The sequence below is a fragment of the Helianthus annuus genome, chromosome 10, assembly GCF_002127325.2.
Source record: "Helianthus annuus cultivar XRQ/B chromosome 10, HanXRQr2.0-SUNRISE, whole genome shotgun sequence".
NCBI classification, from domain to species: Eukaryota; Viridiplantae; Streptophyta; class Magnoliopsida; order Asterales; family Asteraceae; genus Helianthus; species Helianthus annuus.
This window is the reverse complement of record NC_035442.2, coordinates 59,488,785-59,504,417: the sequence shown is the minus strand read 5'-3', so window position 1 is coordinate 59,504,417 and position 15,633 is coordinate 59,488,785. Positions and strand designations below refer to the sequence as shown.

General features: G+C 38.0%; 1 protein-coding gene, 1 long non-coding RNA gene and 1 other non-coding gene across 3 annotated transcripts; all 3 read left to right on the top strand.

The window, feature by feature from the left end:
• Positions 1 to 1,603: 1,603 nt before the first annotated feature.
• LOC110884895 (cytochrome P450 93A3) lies at positions 1,604 to 3,309 on the top strand. The gene is made up of 2 exons (XM_022132598.2): positions 1,604 to 2,497; positions 2,574 to 3,309. The coding sequence occupies exons 1-2, from the start codon at positions 1,604 to 1,606 to the stop codon at positions 3,192 to 3,194; spliced, it is 1,515 nt and encodes a 504-aa protein (XP_021988290.1). The 3' UTR covers positions 3,195 to 3,309.
• Positions 3,310 to 8,872: 5,563 nt separating this feature from the next.
• LOC118482987 lies at positions 8,873 to 9,382 on the top strand. The gene is made up of 3 exons (XR_004869422.1): positions 8,873 to 8,925; positions 9,074 to 9,163; positions 9,251 to 9,382. It is a non-coding gene; the product is annotated as an uncharacterized LOC118482987 (long non-coding RNA).
• A 5,419-nt stretch (positions 9,383 to 14,801) lies between these two features.
• LOC118483610 lies at positions 14,802 to 14,908 on the top strand. The gene has a single exon (XR_004870897.1). It is a non-coding gene; the product is annotated as a small nucleolar RNA R71 (small nucleolar RNA).
• The last annotated feature ends 725 nt before the right edge of the window (positions 14,909 to 15,633 follow it).

Here is a 15,633-nt window from a genome sequence, read left to right as displayed (position 1 = left end):
CCACCATTTTTCTAATTGTTATAATGTTAAATATTTAATCTAATACAAAATAAATATTAATACCATTTCATTAACTTCTAAGCTAAAATAAGCATTAATGATAAATAGTATTAATTTCTTATTATTTTTTGCCTAGGTTAACATGTTAAGCAAGGGAGGTTTTAACATTCTTTAACATGGGAAAAAGAGCGGTTTGAAAGACATAACTTATTATAACATATTTAACACCAATGAAGTTAATAACTTTGTATAAAGTAATGTTATAGTTGTTTTACTTTCTTATTTCTGAATTAGTTATGATTCTGTCCGACTTTAAAACATATTTAAACTGTATATTGGTTGAATATTAGAGCCATGAAGTATCAGTCCAATATAAAATATAAGACAAGTTTTTGTGGTTGGATTTCACTTGTTGGATCGTAATAACTGCATTAACTATTTTATGTTGTGCATAATTTAATAATGCTCCCATAGCTACAACCTACATCAAATTTTAAATCAATGTCCTTTTCATACTTTAGAAACTAATACCAAGTCAAATCTATCCTTCGATTACTAACAAAGCCGCTATAACTTGTACCATAGGCGTTGGGAGTTGCACTCACAAAATACCTAGATTATTATAGCACCCGCAATAGTCAATGATCTCTAGATCAAGTGGTGGAAGACTTATATTTCTCTTGGGAGATGCAAGTTCTACTCTCACTTGGCGCAGAGTGAGGCACTGGTGGGCAATGATAAGAGACCCAGAGAAATTTGGGTTCGATTCTTGAGACAAGCGGGTTTTGCTAGTAATTTCACCGTCGTGCCTACGGGCGGGTAGGTTATCAGGTTTTCCCGGAATTGGTGGTGGACTCGGGTTACTCTCGGAGTACTCCGTTTGGTCAAGTGGGTGCCCGAGAGTGCTTGGGATTGATTCTGTTGGCCGTTTAAAAAAATTACAACACCTGCAATGGGATTTAGGATCCGACCTATTGTTAGTTAGTAATGATTATATAACCGTCACAGGTAAGGTATAATTACCCCCTGTACCAACATTTATATGTGGATCTGACCTATATTAGAGTGTGTTTCTTGTCCATGTTTGGTGTTCCAGAGTCCCTGCACAAATCAGAGCATAATGATCGGAACATGTAAATGATCTTGGGCAACAGTCATCACCCACAAATACATATGGACACCAAACACTTTGTTGGATCTTTGGGTTTGTCCTTAGCATATGGAGAAGTCGTCCGTCCAACTAAAATATGTATGGAATAATAATGTAATATATGAGAACTAAAATGTGTAAGAGTTTATTGTAAGAAAATGACATAATAATACTGTTTTATACACAACATTGTGGACCCTGTTAGAGACGGGGTAGAAAAGCTCCAAACATAGAAAGAAAATTTCCAACCAACAATCATTGACATAAGACTTGGTCTTTATTCCATAAACATCAATTGTCATTGCCGGCAAGAATCTGTTTATAGAAGAATAACACCAAATCTAGTGCATATTTTATTCATTATAACGTGTAAAGGAGACTTGGTTTTATTTTGTATAAATTTGTGCATTCTGTTACTTGTTTGGGCACATCATCTTAAAACATCTAATAGCCATGCCTGATTTCAGTGGCTACCTCTTCCTCTTTCTCATATGGCTGATCTCCACCATCTTGATTCGGACTTATTTCAAATCTAAAAGTGATAAACCTCATCTTCCACCAAGCCCATTTGCCCTACCGATCATCGGACATCTCCACCTACTTGCTCCAATACCACATCAGGCTTTTCACAAACTTTCACTTCGTTATGGACCGGTTTTTCGCCTCTTTCTGGGTTCTGTACCTTGTGTGGTGGCTTGTTCACCAGAAATGGCAAAAGAGTTTCTTAAAACATATGAAAACGCCTATTTAGATCGACCTCAAAACTCAGCGGTGGCGTACCTGACTTATGGATCACAAGACTTCTCCTTTGCTCCATATGGATCTTATTGGAAATTCATGAAGAAGATAGTCATGTCACAACTCCTAAATGGTACAACTCTTGACTTGCTGCTTCCAGTTAGACAAGATGAGATTAATCGTTTCATGAAGTCACTATTCCAAAAGGCCAAAATAGGGAAGGCGGTGGATCTTGATGGGGAGTTGGTGAAGATGTCAAACAATGTAATATCTAGAATGCTTATGAGTGAAAGGTGTTCAGAGAATGAAGATGAGGCTGGGGAAATGAAGAAATTGGTTACTGAGATAGCCGAGATTACCGGTAAGTTTAACCTCTCGGACTACATCTGGATCTTTAAGAATCTAGATGTTCAAGGGTTTAGGAAAAGGTTGAAGGATATTCGTAGAAGATTTGATGGATTGATAGAAAGGATCATTAAAGAGCATGTGGAATCAAGAAAGCAGGAGTCAGGAAAAGCGAAGGACTTGCTTAACATTTTACTAGATGTAGCAGAAGATGAAACCATGGAGATAAAGTTGACAAGAGAGAACATTAAAGCCTTCATTCTGGTAAAATTATTCGTCCATATCTCAAATATAAGTCGGTGCTTGTATGTTAAAATACTAAATGTATTCGTCATTACAGGATATATTTGCGGCTGGAACAGACACTTCGGCGATCACAGTAGAATGGGCACTAGCAGAACTCATCAACCATCCAAACATATTGAAAAAAGCAGTAGAAGAAATCGATCAAGTGATTGGAAAAAAACGACTTTTACAAGAAACAGATATACCAAACCTTCCATACCTCCAAGCGATTGTCAAGGAAACACTACGACTCCACTCTACAGGCCCGATGATATTAAGACAGTCAACAGAAGATTGTACAGTGGCTGGTTACCATATTCCAGCAAACACTACTATTTTCATCAATGTTTGGGCACTCGGCAGAGACCCAAACCATTGGGAAAACCCACTTGAATTTAGGCCTGAACGTTTTGAACAACACAACTTGGATGTGAGAGGACAACATTTTCACATGTTACCATTTGGTAGTGGGAGGAGAATGTGTCCTGGAACTTCATTGGCATTGCAAGTGATACAAACAACACTTGGTTCTATGATTCAGTGCTTTGATTGGAAGGCTGGGGAAGATGGAAATCTTTCTAGTGTTGATATGGAAGAGGGACTTGGGATCACACTTCCTAGAGCAAACCCTTTGGTTTGTATCCCTGTTGCCCGGCTTGATCCTATCCCATTGTAATGTAACATGTAGAAATCGGTAACCACAACCCAATTATCAATTTAGCTTTTCCAAACGGTTTCTTTTGTAATGTTAGAACATAGCAAAAAGGAACAACTACATTTTCTTCGTAAAAGATATATGATAAATCAAGATCATACATAAGAAAAGGAAGTGATTAACACCAAGGCTTTGAAAAAAAAGGTTGTATATTTTTATGTATCCATTAAGATGAGATAGGATGAGTATACATAAATAGATATCCTGAAACTCAATCAAAATTAACTATCCCAGGCTTACAACTTGTGAGACCTCCAATACAGTAAGTCATTTTGAACATACACTTATATAGATATATAACCATAAGCAATGATAGGCCCAGTCGAGCAATGATCTAGACTTGGAGCAAAATATTGTGTGGTAGCCAGTCTTTCATAGTACCAAAATTGATAATATATAATGTGCACCGGTTGGTAATGAAGAAGGACTCTTAACAAAACTTAAAGCCTCAATGAATTTCACCACAATAAGCCCTTCTTATGGAAATCCAGACAAATAAACGCCCACTTTTGGGCAATGTGTATTACATAAGATGACCAACATATATTTTGGCGAGGTGATATACGGAGACATGGTGTGCCATTGAACATTGTTCCCGATCAAGGTGATACAATTCCAATATTTTGTAAGATTTCTAGAAGAACCAGGTACTAGACCGACTTTGATCACATCTTATCATCCTCAAACTGTCAAAACTAGCTGAAGACATGTTTATATCATGGTCATTGACTTTTATAAAAATGGGATTCCCACTTACGTGCATACAACAATAGTTTTCACTCTTATTAGATAATATAATATATATATATATATATAAGCTAGATATTATGTTATAATTATTATTAGTATTATTATGTTAGACAATAGTTTAGGGACGATTATGATAATAACCGGAAGTGTATATATGTATTATGTAACCATACATTTATTCTTTACCAATTCGAATAACAACGAACAATACATCCCCAAAACCCTAGTTCACATCACAAACACAGATTCAACAAAGTGGTATCAGAGCCACAAAGATCTGATTCTTAAATCACAGAATTCATTCGACGAAGATTAAAGATCACAATTAGAAGAGGAAATCAATTTCAAACATGACCACGGTGCATGGAGGCCTTCAAACCCAAGTTCCAAAATTACAGGGACAAAATTACTATCATTGGCACATTCAAATGAAGGTGTTACTGGAATCACAAGATCTGTGGATGATTGTTGAAGAAGGCTACAACGATCTTCCAAATCAAGCATCAGAAAGTGATCGAAATGTTCATAAAGAAAAAGTAAAAAAGGACAGGAAGGCTCTTCACATAATATTCCAGGCGGTTAGTGAAATTATATTCGAAAGAATTGCAACGTGCAAGACTTCGAAGGAAGCATGGGATGTCTTACATAAAGCGTACAAAGGAGAACACAGAGTGAAAACGGTAAAACTTCAAACCCTAAGATGCGAGTTTGATGCCTTAAGAATGAGAGAAAACGAAACGATAGAAGATTATATGAATAGGATTATGATTTTAGTAAATCAGTTCCGTATGAATGAAGAAAATATAACAGAACAAAGAGTAATAGAGAAGATTCTTTGGAGTTTAACCCGAAAGTATGAGGCATTAGTTATAGCGATAGAAGAATCCAAGGATCTAACTGTGATCACCACCGAAGAATTACTTGGCATCTTACAGTCTCATGAACTGAGATTAAAACAATATGATGACAATCCAATGGAACAAGCGTTTCAGATGCAAAGTAATAATGCAGACAGATTGATGCGTTGTTTAGTGTAATATGTTTTAGGTATATATTTTAAGCCCTTTTAACAATTTAGCCAAGTTTTAAATTTATAAAACACGATATTTACTAACACTAAACACACATATGGGCAAGTGCACCCATCGTGGACGTAGTATAGTGTTGGTAAGATACCGAGGTCGTCCAAGGACACAAGAGCTTTTAGTACCGATTTATCCTCAACGTCTAATCAAATCAAAATGTTAGAAAAAAGGTTTTTAAACTAAGAAAATAAAACTAACTAAATGCTGAAAAAAATAAAATAAAAATAAAAACAGATAGACAAGATGAATCACTTGGATCCAACTCGTGTGTTAGTATAACCTTTGATTATTTTCGCACTTTTGCACTTGTTTAAGAGATTATCTTAGTTATTGTAGTAGGCACCTCTTTTGAAGGCGACGTTACCCTCAACCCAGTAGTTTGAGTCAGCAAGGATACAATCCTAAAGGGTCGGATTATTGAAAGATAATTAATTAAGTTATTAATGCAAATTATGGTAGGCCCCTCTTTTGGAGGTGACGTTACCCTCGACTAAGTAGTCTGAGTCAGCAGGGATACAGTCCTAAATAGCCGGGTTATAGTATTAAAAGTAGTTAACTTATGAGGGGGTCAAAGAGTTTGGATCCCCGCCATCCAATACCTTTGGGTATTGAAGGAGATCCTACTAAATTTGACCCAGGTCCCTTGCAGGACCTCTAAACGCTGAACAAGGGCAAGACTCTTACCAAACCGTTCCCTTAACCCCCGACCAGGTAGCCAACATACCTCCATATAGACCGTGGAGATATGAATGGTGAAAATCTTTTATTTTATATAGACAGTAAAATAATGCCAAGACACCACGGACAAACGATAAGGAAGAATCACCTTTAACATAAGAAACTAGTTATTAAAGTCATTAATACAAAACCAATTAAGAAGTTCAAAAGATTAAAAATAAAAAGTATTATACTAAACACTTGTCTTCACCAAGTGATGTAAGAGACTTAGGCAAACATGGCCTTGATTGTCAAGAACTCTTACGATCAATCTTGGATCCCGAGACGACTCACACACTCTATGATGGACAATGGATGATGGTGGTGGATGATGGTGTTATGGTGGTGGTGGGTGGTGGGTGAAGTGTGAGAGAGGTGGGGGTGCCAAGGGATGAGTTGAAATGGCTCCAAGCACTCCTATTTATAGGCTGAACAGAAGCCTGGGCACGGTCCCGTGTCCGCTGGGCACGGCCCCGTGCCCGTCTGACACTCTCTTTCTTCATTAATTGTAATTTGCAATTACAATAAATGCGCCTGCAGTACTTTGGGCACGCCCCCGTGTTCACTGGGCACGGCCCCGTGGTGAGCAATAGAAGCTTCTACAGGTTTGTCTTTTCTGCTGCTTCTTGGGCACGGCCCCTGAGCACGGGGCGTGTTCAGTCTTCTGCCTTCTCTGTTTTGCTTGGGAGGATGCTGTCGAGGGGTCGGGCAATCCACTTTTGTTCCTTTTCTTGTATTTATGTTAGATTTTGTTGTCTTTTTGCTTCTTTTGTTAATTTGAGCTCATTTAATCCTGAAAATACAAAAGGAAGACAAAAACACACTTTTTCCAACATTAATACTAAAAAAGGATTAGTTTTATGCCACAATTGATATAATTTATATGTTGCATTTTGCGCATATCAAATACCCCCACACTTGAATCTTTGCTTGTCCTCAAGCAAAACTCTTTATAATGTGGCTTTATTCACTCCCAAATGGAATGGGTAGAAGAGAAGGTTTTGGGCTTGTCATAGAGTGTCGGGATTTTCCAAGATTGTTTAGGTTTTATTTTTATTTATTTACAATCATATTCGTCATGATTTATTAAAAACATTTCATAAAATAAATTATTTATTAGGACATAACATACCTTTTTAAAATTTCATTTATATACAAGTTCACATACCTCACGGGGGAAATCACTCACACTCGACCGAAGGTGTGTTTTTAGTGAATCACTCGAGAGCGGCATGAAACTTATTCCTACCATAAGCTTGCCAAGCAATCAATCCTCCTCCTTTTTAACTTTATACCTTTGTAAATATCAAGAGGACTTTTTGGGTGAAGGGTTAGGCTTGGGCTAAAGGTGGGTAGTTGGGTTAGTAGTTAGTAGAAAAGGGCGAAAGGCGTAAAAAGCGTCGGTTTTCGTAAAACATTTTGTTTTTGTGGCTTTCTACTTTTAGTGAAGTATTTATTCAAACAAGCTTTTGTTTGAGGAGCTTTGTTTGTTTATTTTCAACTTCATCACCATATATTTTTTTTTCATAGTCACACGAAAACCGAGCTTGTTACTAAAATAAAAGGTAAAAATAAAAAGGGTTTTTGGTGGGTAAAAAGGGTTTTGGGTTAAGAAATGAAAAGGTTTAGGCTCAAAGGGGTTAATTAGGGGGAATTTTTGGGTAGGTGAAAAGAAAAATAAAAATAATGGTGTTGAAAGAAAAAGGGTTAGTCCTAATGCCTCCATCATTTACTTACTTGGGTTTAAGTTGCTAAGGACCGGGAATGAATTGTCGTGGCAAGTTCTAGAGTCGTAAGAACCAAGCGGCTATTCACACAAGAAACGAAAAATGAGCATTTAACGTAAAGATGTATATTTGTATGCTCAATAAAGGCTCAAAGCTCACTTTTGTGGGAATGGGTTTTTATGTGATTAAGTATATATAATCAAATTTTAACTAAGCTTGTCATGCCGTTTCATAATTTTCTTATGTTGGTTCTTTTTATCACGACGCTATCGGTTGTAAACTTATAAAAATATAACCTTGTTAGACTTAGAATTCCCAACTTAAACTTAGACAAGTAAAAAAAATGAAAATTTTGAAAAATTTGGGGTGATTAGCGGTTCCAATAGAGTTTTGTGTAAGACTTGTTATTAGGACTTGCAAAATTCAAGGTTTTAGCTTCCCCCCACACTTAAATTACACATTGTTCTCAATGTGTCCCAGAAATAAATTTTTAGGTTAATTGAATGTGTAAAATGGTGTTAAAAGCAAAATTTTATGTTACTGGCAGTCTGGACACGGCCCCGTGGTGACCGGGCACGGCCCCGTGTTCAGGTGCCAGTGACAAAAATTAAAGAAAAGAAACAGAAGCCTGGACACGGGGGCGTGTTCAGTGAACACGGCCCGTGTCCAGTTACCTGAATTGGGCGATTTTCTGTAGGATGTTCAGCACGGGGCCGTGTTGGCTGGGCATGGTCCGTGCTGAGCTTACTGTAATGAAGAAATTGTTGTCGGATGGCCCTGTTTTCATGCATGGGCCATGTTTCTTGTTTCCCTTGCTATCCTTGACCATCCCGAGTGTGTTTTATTTCTGCAAATCTATACTATATATAATATACATATCCAAAGGACTTCTTAAGGTCCTTGAAATTTCCTTAAAACACCCATAAAGCATGCTGTACAAGTCTTTTAAGCACCAGAAAACATCACTTTCCTATTATACCCTTCTATACTAAAAAATACAAGGGATACCTATTGCGTTTAGGGTTCATTCATAATGCATCCTCATTATCCGCCCCATCTTCCTTCCCCCTTCTCTCTCCATTTTCCAAAAACCCTAAAATCGCAAGCCGCCTCCACCTGTACAAACACACGTTCTTATGAAATCAGAGAGATGAAGCTTCGGTGTAGTTGCAGTCGGTGGAAAAAAGATCCAGGTAGTTTTTTCCGCTGAATGTTTTCTTAGATCTACCGGACCATCATCGACTTTTAGGGTTTTTTGTTGTTTTGTTGTAGATGAAGATAGAGCGGTGGAGATACACAAGCCAGAAGGATGAAGTCTTGCAGATCTGAGTTTTTAGCTACATTCAAGAACAACGGTACAAAAACATTCTGGCGTCAATAAGAATGATGAAGCTTCGGTGTAATTGAAATCAGGTAGTTTTTTTCTATTTTCTACGGAAGGTTTTCTCAGACCTACCGGGTAACCTTAATTTTTGACATTTTTGGTTGTTTTGCTGTAGATGAAGATGGCAAGCAAAACTTTGCAGATCTAACACTTTTTCTTTCTCTAATAACTTTGCAGGAAACAAGCAGAGCTAGGGAATATGACAAGCCCGGATCTGATAGGTTTGCTTCTGTATGGTTGCAATCGGTGGATGAAGATGCAAATCAGGTAGGTTTTTTCTATTTTCTGCTGAAACTTTTCTCAGATCTACCGTGCTACCGTTAACTTTTGACGTTTTAGGTTGTTTTGTTGTAGATGAAGATGGAGTGATGGAGATGACAAGCAAAACTTTGCAGATCTGAGTTTTTATGGTTGTAAACCCTATATTGTTTTACGAATCTTCTAATTTGTTTTCGAAATTTTTGATTTTTTAAGTTGTTTAGTGGATGATTGTGGCATTAGGTTCACTTGAGGTGTGATTTCTTGTATGTTGAAGGATATGATGATCCAGCTCTCCGCTTTAGCAGGTCTGTTAACTTCATATGCCCATCTTTATTTGTCATTAGTTTCGTTCTGAATTGATTAATTGTTGATTTCAGGGTGCACGTTAAGATGACGTGCAATGCTCTTGATGAAGGATATAGTTAGGGCCACTATTGGTGTAGTTTTCTACCCTAAGTTTCAAGCGGGTTCTATTTCTAAAGGTACAGGTATCTAATCTTGCACCAATTACTGTGATTTCCGAGCCCTAATTTGTGTTTTAATTTAAAGTTTTAGTTACATTTGCTTGTTTTTCTCAAATTATTTATGAATGAATCGAAAGCCCAAAGTTTGTGATTCAAAACTGGAAGATTGCTGGTTTAATTTAATGGGTTTGTTTTTGAACTTGTAGTTTTTATGTACTGCTGATCTTGTTTGTATCTCCAAAAGTGCAGCCGGCTTACAATCCGTACACTGAGCTGAGCAAGGAAATATACACCAGGCCAACTATGATGCTTAATGGCATTGATAACAACCGAGATCTCTTCGGTCACAAGGTATGCACTATTGCATTAATCTGTTACAAATAATGAAAAACCGGTGGTGTGATTCTGTTTTTGCTTTTTTGCAGGTGGATCTTGGCCTCATTAAGAGTAACCCTATATGTTGTATTGGCTTATAATACAAATGCTAGGATGAATGGTCGGTTAAAAAAACATTAACAATCAGTTTTTGATTTTGTATTCTGTATACTTGGTAAAATGGGTGGGTTGGGCAGGATAACCAGTCATGTAGAGTTCGGGTCAGAATGAGTTTTGACCAAATGGGTACAAGTCGGAATGAGTTTCGACCAAATGGACACAAGTTAAAACACACTATTTTAGACAATTGTTAATTTGGTTGGGGTACGATTTTGATGTAAATGACTAATACGAAAATTATACATTCGTGGGTTGGATTTGGCTGTAGGAAATAACGGTCTGAATGGGTTCTATTTTAAAAACCCGTCATTTTGGTTCCAACCAAAAATAATGTCATGTTTTTTTATTGATTTAAATTGAAATTTAACATTTTGAGCTTTTGATTTTAAGTTAGTCTCTTTGTCTAATCGGGTCGTGATTATGAAGATTAGATTAGATTGGAGTTATTTTATGATAATTATGGAATGCATATTACAAATGAATGAATTAGTTTCTACTAGGTAGTGTGTAGTTCTAATATGTGTAGTACTTGCTAAAAATTAAATAAACATAATAGATGAATGTTGGCATTGTGATTTCTTTTCAAAAAAGGCTAAATAGTCGGTTTAGTTTACATAGGTGGTTGCAAGTTTCAAAACGTCTCACTTGATGAGAAAGTTTTGCCAACTACGTATGGCCAGTTAAAGCCTCCTCTAGGGAAGGATTGTTTAAAGGTTAGTAAACCTGAACCATGAAAATATAACATTGTAACAATAATGAAAGAAATTTTAGTTTTCTCGACTTTTGATGTATCTTCTTATTGCAGATTGTGGAGTTCATTACGGTTTTATTAGAGACCGGGAATGAATGAGTAATTTACCGTGTTTGCAGCCGTTTAACGACGCGTTTACGGCTGAAAACGCAGCAGCAAACGGCGGCGTTTTTACACCCGTTTTTTGATGCGTTTGCAGCCGTAAACACGTTGTTAAAGATATAGCAATGGCTGCGTTTTTGCACCCATTTGCTGCCGTGTTTGCAGCCGTTTAACGGCGCGTTTACAGTTGCGAAATACACACAGCGAAATAAACCGAAACTGTCCGAAATTCTCAAATGACACACCGAGACTCAACCGAAAAATTCAAAACTCGAACGAATTAGTCTGATCGAATGGTGGCTATAGTGGTGCTACTGCGGTCTAGCTTGGTCAAAAGAGTCAATGTCTTGGTCACCCGAACTAATTCGTTAATTTATAATTATAGAAATATGATAGAATTTGAGCTTGAATTGTTCTTGAAATGTCTATTGTTTGGATATTTTGTTTGTGATTGTTAGGGAGTTCATTAAAAAATTGTTTTTAGTTGGATAAGTCCAAACTAGGGTTACTGGTTTAGTTGTGTAATGGTGATTCTTTCCTGTGAAAGTGAGATAGATTGATAAAAGGAACTTGAGTAGTTGTTGAGAAGACATGCATAAAAGATTTTGTGGTTAGGTTTAGAAAGGATTCAACTATTCTGTGGTTGAGAGTAACTGGTAATTTATTTTATGAATAGTGAACTTTGGATCAGGTGTAGATGTGTATGAAGGATTGAATGTTTTCACTAATATAGTTCTGATTCATGATAAAAAAGGTTTGATTGTTGTGATATTATATCATTTAATGTTCAGGTGTGTTCTAAGAAATATTTTATAACATTGATCAGTTTGGTTTTCAAATGGATTGTCACTTTACACATGTTTTATAATTGTTTTTTCGTATTGTTAACCAGTTTACATTCTGCATTGAAAGTGAATACAAAAAGCATCGGCCTGTTTTGATATGAATGGGGGTTGGTGTCAGTTCGAGAGTTAAACGATGATGATTGGTGGCTGTTATGGAAGTTTCATCATAAATTTCGGGTCGCAGGCAAACTGGTCAACTATGTCAACAGTGTCTGGTCAACATTTGAGTCTGGTCAACTGGGTCGACACGAGTCGGTTACGAGATCATGGGAATGTATAAGGGCGCCATTAAATTATTTAAAATTACGTATCTGTTTTGGGTTTGGGGCATTGGTGCTTCTTGTTGATATGGGTCATTTGATTGCTGTTGGATGATGGTTAGATTTAGGACCTTGGATATGGAACGGTACCATGCTAGCAAATGGATGTTGGCTGGGTTATGTTATAATTATACCAATAAGAAATTTGAAAATGAAAGTCATGTTATAATTAATAAACTGGACCTCCGTGTTTAGAGTTTATTTATGAACAAATGAATGTTGATTTTATAATAAGATAATTTGGACTTCTAAAATAAATGCTCCACACGGTAATTATATTTGGTATAATTTTTTTTAAATATTTCCCACTTTTTTTTACTTCTATCTGGAAAGCAGACATTTAAATATTAGCTTGGTTCTACCCGATTAACTCGACGCCCAATATATCTTTCACTAAAAAAGGATTTGGTTAACCCTACCTCGTCCTAACTCGAATAAAAAGGACTATTTTTGTAATTTATATATAATATGGGGCAAAATTAGTGTAATCTATTTAAAAAAAATTGGTGTAATCTATATATAACCCAACCCCGTCCTAACTCCCATAGTACTATATTTGTGTAATCTATTTTATAATCATATAGGCATACCAAAATGTAAGTTGATTACATCAAATGGTAAAAGTAAAAGCACTGAAAATACATTGTAAAAAATGATTAAACTTTAATCGTATCGTGTTAATGGGTTGGCGGGTTACGGGTTGGTTGAAACGAGTATCAAGAGATGATCAATAAACTAACAAAAAACGAGTATCGTATTGCGATGTTTGACCCTTAGAAAGAATTACTAACAAGTGTTGTGTTTTCCGTTTCATCGCGAATTTGGTTTTGGTTATGGCTCAAAACCGAACCGCCCCGTACATAGCCCTAAACTCACCAACCTAAACCTAAGTGATATGTTTCCCGCCGCATCGCGCGGGTAAACGACTAGTTAAAATTAAAAGATTAAACTAAACTAAGGATAGTTCCGCGGAATGCCTCCGTGGTGCGCCACGTTTATAAGGGTCATTGGCTAGACCCAAGGCGAGGTTATATGTTTTCCGAGCGGGATGTTTTGCATCCCATGTTGCACCGTCGGAGAGCATCATCCAAACTCGAATCAATAACCTTCATGTAATTGACCGGGTCATCGTCCTCTATTCTCTTCCCAACCCCGAATTTTACTTCATTATCCCCATATTTTAAAGTGAGTGTTCCGTCATTCATGTCCACCACTGCTTGTGCGGTGGCGAGAAATGGTCTCCCTAGTATGAGGGGGACTTCGGTGTCTTCTTCCATATCAAGTATGACAAAGTCGGCCAGGTAGACGAAATTGTCGACCTTGACTAGGAGATTTTCAGTGACACCTTGCGGGAATTTGACGGATCGATCAGCAAGTTGTATGCTCATTTTTGTAGGACTCGTTATTCCTAGGCCGAGTCTTTTGAACATTGATGAGGGCATGAGGTTAATGCTAGCCCCAAGGTCGGCTAGTGCATTACGAACGGGGGAGTCCCCGATCGAGCAAGGAATTGTGAAGCTTCCGGGATCAATTTTCTTTTGGGGGAGTTTGTTGAGTACGAGGGCAGAGCATTCTTCGCCTAAGTTAACTAATTGCAATGTTTCAATTTTCCTTTTATGAGTGAGGAAGTCCCTCATGAAATTAGAGTATTTAGGCATTTGGGTTAGGACATCAATGAAAGGAATGTTGACATGCAATTGTTTTAGTAGACTTTCAAATTTTGCGAATTGCTCATTGGTCTTTTGACGGATTAACCTACCGGGGTACGGAACTCGAGGAGCCTTGGTAGGCTCTGGTGAGGGAGGAGAACCCTTCTCTTGTTGGGGCGGTGTTGTGGTCTCCTCGGTAGGCGGCGAGCCTTCCTTAGGACCCACGGTGCGGTTCCGTAGTGTTATGAGATGAACTTGTGCCTTTGGGTTTGTTTCGGTATTGCTTGGTAACGCGCCTTGTGGTCTCTTGGAGAAATTTTGGGCTAGTTGACTTATTTGTTTTTCGATGTTTTGAATACTAGCTTGTTGATTTCTAAAATTTGATTCTAATTGTAGAAACGTATCCGAGTTTTTCTTTTCAGTGTCGGAGATGAGGCGAGATATAGTATCTTCAAGCCTTTCTCGTCCACCTTGTTGTTGAGGGAAATTTTGTGACTCATTTCTTGGTTGTTGAAAGTTTGTTCGTTGGTTTACGCTTTGTTGGTTACTACCATTGCCGGGTTCTCTCCAACCAAGGTTAGGGTGATTTCGCCATCCTTGGTTGTAGGTGCCCGTTGGAGGACCCGACGGCCTAGGTCTATTATCAATGTAGTTTACCGATTCTTGTTGATCGTCTGTTTCTTTCATACAACTCCAATTTTCATGTGGCCCACCACACCCTTCACAAGCCATAACCGAGACCTTTTTTGTCATTTGCAACTTTTTAATTTTTGAAGAAAGGGCCTCAATTTGGGCTTGTAAAGAAGTGCCTTCATCAACCTTATGGGCGCCCGGGGCAATAGATTTATTGCCTCGGGGAGTGTGCCACTGAAAATTGGTTTGAGCAATTTCCTCAATTTGATTATATATTTCATGCGGGCGGCGATTACCTGAAAGTCCCCCGGAGCTAGAGTCAAGTGTTTGCCTTGTGTGTGGCAACAACCCATTATAGAAAGTGGATACTTGTTGCCATATCGCAAGGCCGTGATGTGGACACTTTCGCAATAGCTCCTTGAACCTTTCCCAAGTTTTATATAAGGATTCCCCGTCCTCTTGTGAATATGTATTAATTTCAGTCATTAATTTAGCCGTTTTAGCGGGAGGGAAATACTTATATAGAAATTTTTGGGCTAGTTCATCCCAGGTGTTTACCGATCCAGCTGGGAGGGCGTTAAGCCAAGCTTTTGCTCGGTCTTTTAGTGAAAAGGGAAAAATTCGGAGGAGGATAGCGTCATTTGATGCTCCATTGATCCGAAAGGTATCACATATTTCTAAGAAGTTAGAAATATGTAGATGGGGATCCTCGTCCGCAAGCCCATGGAAGGTTTTAGAGTTTTGAAGCATCTGTATCAAATGTGGCCGAAGTTCGAAGTTATTGGCTTTGACATTCGGTGCATTGATAGCGGCGCCGAGATTACCTACGGTGGGTCGTAGATAATCCATGAGGGTACGTTGGTCAGCCATTGGAAGGTGGTTCCCAGACACTTTCTCTTGGTTTTTGGCTTTTAGTCTTTTTCTGAGAAAGTGTTCGGGTTCTTCGAGAGGTTCTTTTATGTCTTTATTAGAACTGGAGCTCATGCACTACGTAGAGGTGGCGTCTGGTTCCAAGTCCTGCAACAAAAAAAGAAAAGAATGTTGGTTAGAAAGTTCACCAGGGCCCCGTGCTCAATGAACACGGCCCGTGGTCGGAGTTACAGTGATTGTTTTCCGGACCCCTGTTACTGGAGAGTTGGACAGGGCCCCGTGTTGCACCGACACGGCCCCGTGGTCAGCCTTCTGTAACTCGAAAAACTAAAAACTGCCAGTAACAC

What these genes read in the sequence shown, in the direction of transcription:
- LOC110884895 (XM_022132598.2), top strand. Translation starts at nt 1,604, where the DNA reads ATGCCTGATTTCAGTGGCTACCTCTTCCTCTTTCTCATATGGCTGATC. An exon ending in ACATTAAAGCCTTCATTCTG is followed by an intron (nt 2,498 to 2,573) that starts GTAAAATTATTC and finishes TCGTCATTACAG; the next exon opens with GATATATTTGCGGCTGGAAC.